The sequence below is a fragment of the Numida meleagris genome, chromosome 4 (assembly GCF_002078875.1).
Source record: "Numida meleagris isolate 19003 breed g44 Domestic line chromosome 4, NumMel1.0, whole genome shotgun sequence".
NCBI lineage: Eukaryota > Metazoa > Chordata > Aves > Galliformes > Numididae > Numida > Numida meleagris.
Genome location: NC_034412.1, coordinates 44,048,247 through 44,051,079, shown reverse-complemented (window position 1 = coordinate 44,051,079; position 2,833 = coordinate 44,048,247). Strand labels below are relative to the sequence as shown.

The 2,833-nt window shown below is 58.0% G+C and overlaps 1 protein-coding gene across 1 annotated transcript in view; it reads left to right on the top strand.

Moving 5' to 3' along the window:
• TET2 (tet methylcytosine dioxygenase 2) overlaps nucleotides 2,633-2,833 on the top strand; it is a 70,161-nt gene continuing 69,960 nt past the window's right edge. Inside the window, exon 1 of the mRNA XM_021393810.1 lies at nucleotides 2,633-2,784. Coding sequence (XP_021249485.1) covers nucleotides 2,755-2,784 — 30 coding nt within the window. The 5' untranslated portion in view covers nucleotides 2,633-2,754. The remainder of the gene's footprint in view (nucleotides 2,785-2,833) is intronic.

Here is a 2,833-nt window from a genome sequence, read left to right as displayed (position 1 = left end):
GTATGGCCTCTAGGGGTGGCCACCATCCTCCCTGGAGCTCAGCCCTTGGCCCCAGGTCAGCTCCCACACAGATGCCCTGAGCTGCAGAGAGGCCCGGCCCCATCCAGTGCTGGCTTCCATGCCGCTACATTCCCGTTAATGCAATTACAGCAGATTAATATGGGTGAGTAGATGTGAAAGACAAACGCACCTCACTGTTCCTGTCCCGCCTGCATTTATTAATTTGAGCCCTGCCCTTTTCAGAAACCGGCTGCTCTCCTGACCTCCCATTCTGAACCTTCCCTGTCTTGAAATTACAAATAGGTGAAACTTCTCTGCATCTCTCAGGGGGAGGCAAGTATTTCTGAGCCCAGAAAAATGGCTGGGAAGCGATGGCAGTCTGCTCCAAGCCTTCCCAACTTGTCACTGTCACCTGGACGTGTACCCCACACGAGCACAGCCTCCCAGCAGTTATGGAGTGCCACTGCCTCCCTGTGCATCACCTGTTGCAATCTTATTTCCTTCGTCTCACTCCATACACACACATTTTCATTATATTTAAGACATTTTACATACTTATGAAGTTTGGTTTTGCTGGACTGCTGCCTCTGTAAACCAAAGCCACTCCTCAGTTTACAGCCAGTCATACTTAAAAGCATATTTAATAGCTCAGGTTCAGCCGATTTCTCAGCATCCTACAATAGAAGTGATGGGAATTCTCCCTGTAACTGCGTGCATACGGCCCAGTGAGAGGCACATCTCAGCTCTGGCAGTCCCATCTGCCTGCTGTGCCCTGCTATCTTTGCTTGCTTTCCCCAAGCAGGCTGTGCCCTCCCTGCCCGTGCTGCCCCCCACATCCCTGCAGTGCCACTCACTCACATCCTGCTCTGCGGCTCTGACAGGACTCTCAGTGCTTCCTGTTTATTTTCCATACCTCTGGCACGGTTTCTGAAGGAATTAAAACCAAATCTGTTTATCTTTTCTAAATCCCTCTGCCGATAAGGGTATTAGTGGTCTTATTGACTAATGGGAAAGCACAGCAACGTGGGACGGGAAGGGAAAATTTCCTAAAGCAGGTCACTGACATGAGATAGAAGAACTGTTGGCCACAGGTGGCATTCGGGGACACGGGATGGAGTGTCCCTGAAGACCACTGCAGGCTGTCTGACACCAGGAGCAGAGAGAGCTGGCTTCAGCCCCGAGCAGCAGTGGGGATCTGTGCATGCAGCTGAGAGCCCTTCGCTGTGGGCAGCCTCTGGCTCCTTCTGGAACATGAGACCAGAAAGCCGACTGAGATCGCTTCTCAGGGCAACCAGACTGCCCCCAGAGCAGGGCAGGGAAGCTACAAAAGTAAGAGAAGGAAGGCAAATCGCAGAGCAGCACACCACCCTACAACAGGAAGCACTGCAGAAACGACCACGTCTCCCACACTCCTACGTGCCCGGCACGGACGCATGGGTTCCCTCAAGCAGTGGAGCTGGGGCAGAGCACCAAGGCATTGCCCAGCAGAGCCAACGCTGCAGGGATGAGAAGGGACGGGGCCACATCCTGCTGAGCCACACCTTGCAGCAGGGCAGCGAGTGACCCTCCCCTGCATACATGGGCTTAGAGAGCTGGCAGTGCCAGGAAGAGTGGTGCAGAAGTGCCCGAAAGCCTGTGGCAAATCTGGGAGAGTCCTTCCTCATTCTCCGCGTTGTTCCAAAAGGAGACGGACAAGGTTTATTGGCACAGGTTTGGGCTGCTGAAGGCAGCTGCATGGGAGTCAACACTATGAGCTCCGTCTGGGAGCCCCATGCACTGCAATATGCGACAGAACGGCTGGAGAGCACCTCTCCCGGTGCCATCAGCAGGGGCATGGAGTGACATGCACAGTGCGGCCGGGGGGCACCTGGCTGCTCACAGTAACTGAAGCATAACCAACCCCAGCAGCAAGCCACAACGCGGAAAGCACTGCGCTCTGCAACAACTCGGGCTTCCTAAAAAGCACTGTGCCCTCTGTGAACTGTAAAGGACCAACGGGACGTGACACCCGCACGCCTCACTGCACGGCTGGTGCTCCACTTCCCTGGGGGGAGCACAGCCACCTGCCAGCCCCCAGAAAGCTCCCAAAGCGCCCCACAGGCCCCGCTCACCCCCACGATGCCAGCCTGGGGAGGGATGCTGCAGGTGGGCATGGGGGCACCGAGGCAGTGTTTTTGGGGGCACCTCTTACTTGTGGGGGGCATGGTGGGGCTGTTGTCCGCTGGTGGGGCTCTCCCGCAGGGAAAAACCGGGTGTGGATGTCAGTCGGGGACACAGGGCTCAGCAGCGGTGCTGCAGGGTGCTCGCACGTGGGTCGAGGACACAGGGCTTTCCTCTGGAGGAAAGGGGGGGCGGGCGGGGAGGGGATTTGTTGTTGATTTATGGGGAAAAGAAGGAAAAAAAAGGAAAAAAAAAGGGGGACAAGGGGAGAAGAAAGTAAAAGGAAAAAAAATAAAGAAAGCAAAAAAAAAAAAAAAAGCAGCAAAAGGCGTTTCAAAAAAAAGCGCAGAGCGGCCCCACGGCGGCGGGTGCGGCGGCGGCGCTGGGCGGGCGGGGGCCGGGGGCGCTCGGGCTGCGCGGGGTCGGGGCGCGGGGGTGCGGCGCGGGGCGGTGCGGCGCGCGGGGCGGGCGCCGACGTCAGGGCGCCGCGTGCATATTGATGCGGGGGCCCGGCCGCTTTCGTCAAGGAGCAGAAGGAAGCAAGATGGCGGCCCTGTAGGAGCGGGGAGTGCGGCGCCCGGCTGTGCGTGCTGGATGTCGGCAAGGCTGAGGGACGCGGCGGAGGTCAGAGCGGCACCCGCGCCGCCGGCGGCTCTCACCGGCGGCCCCGCGG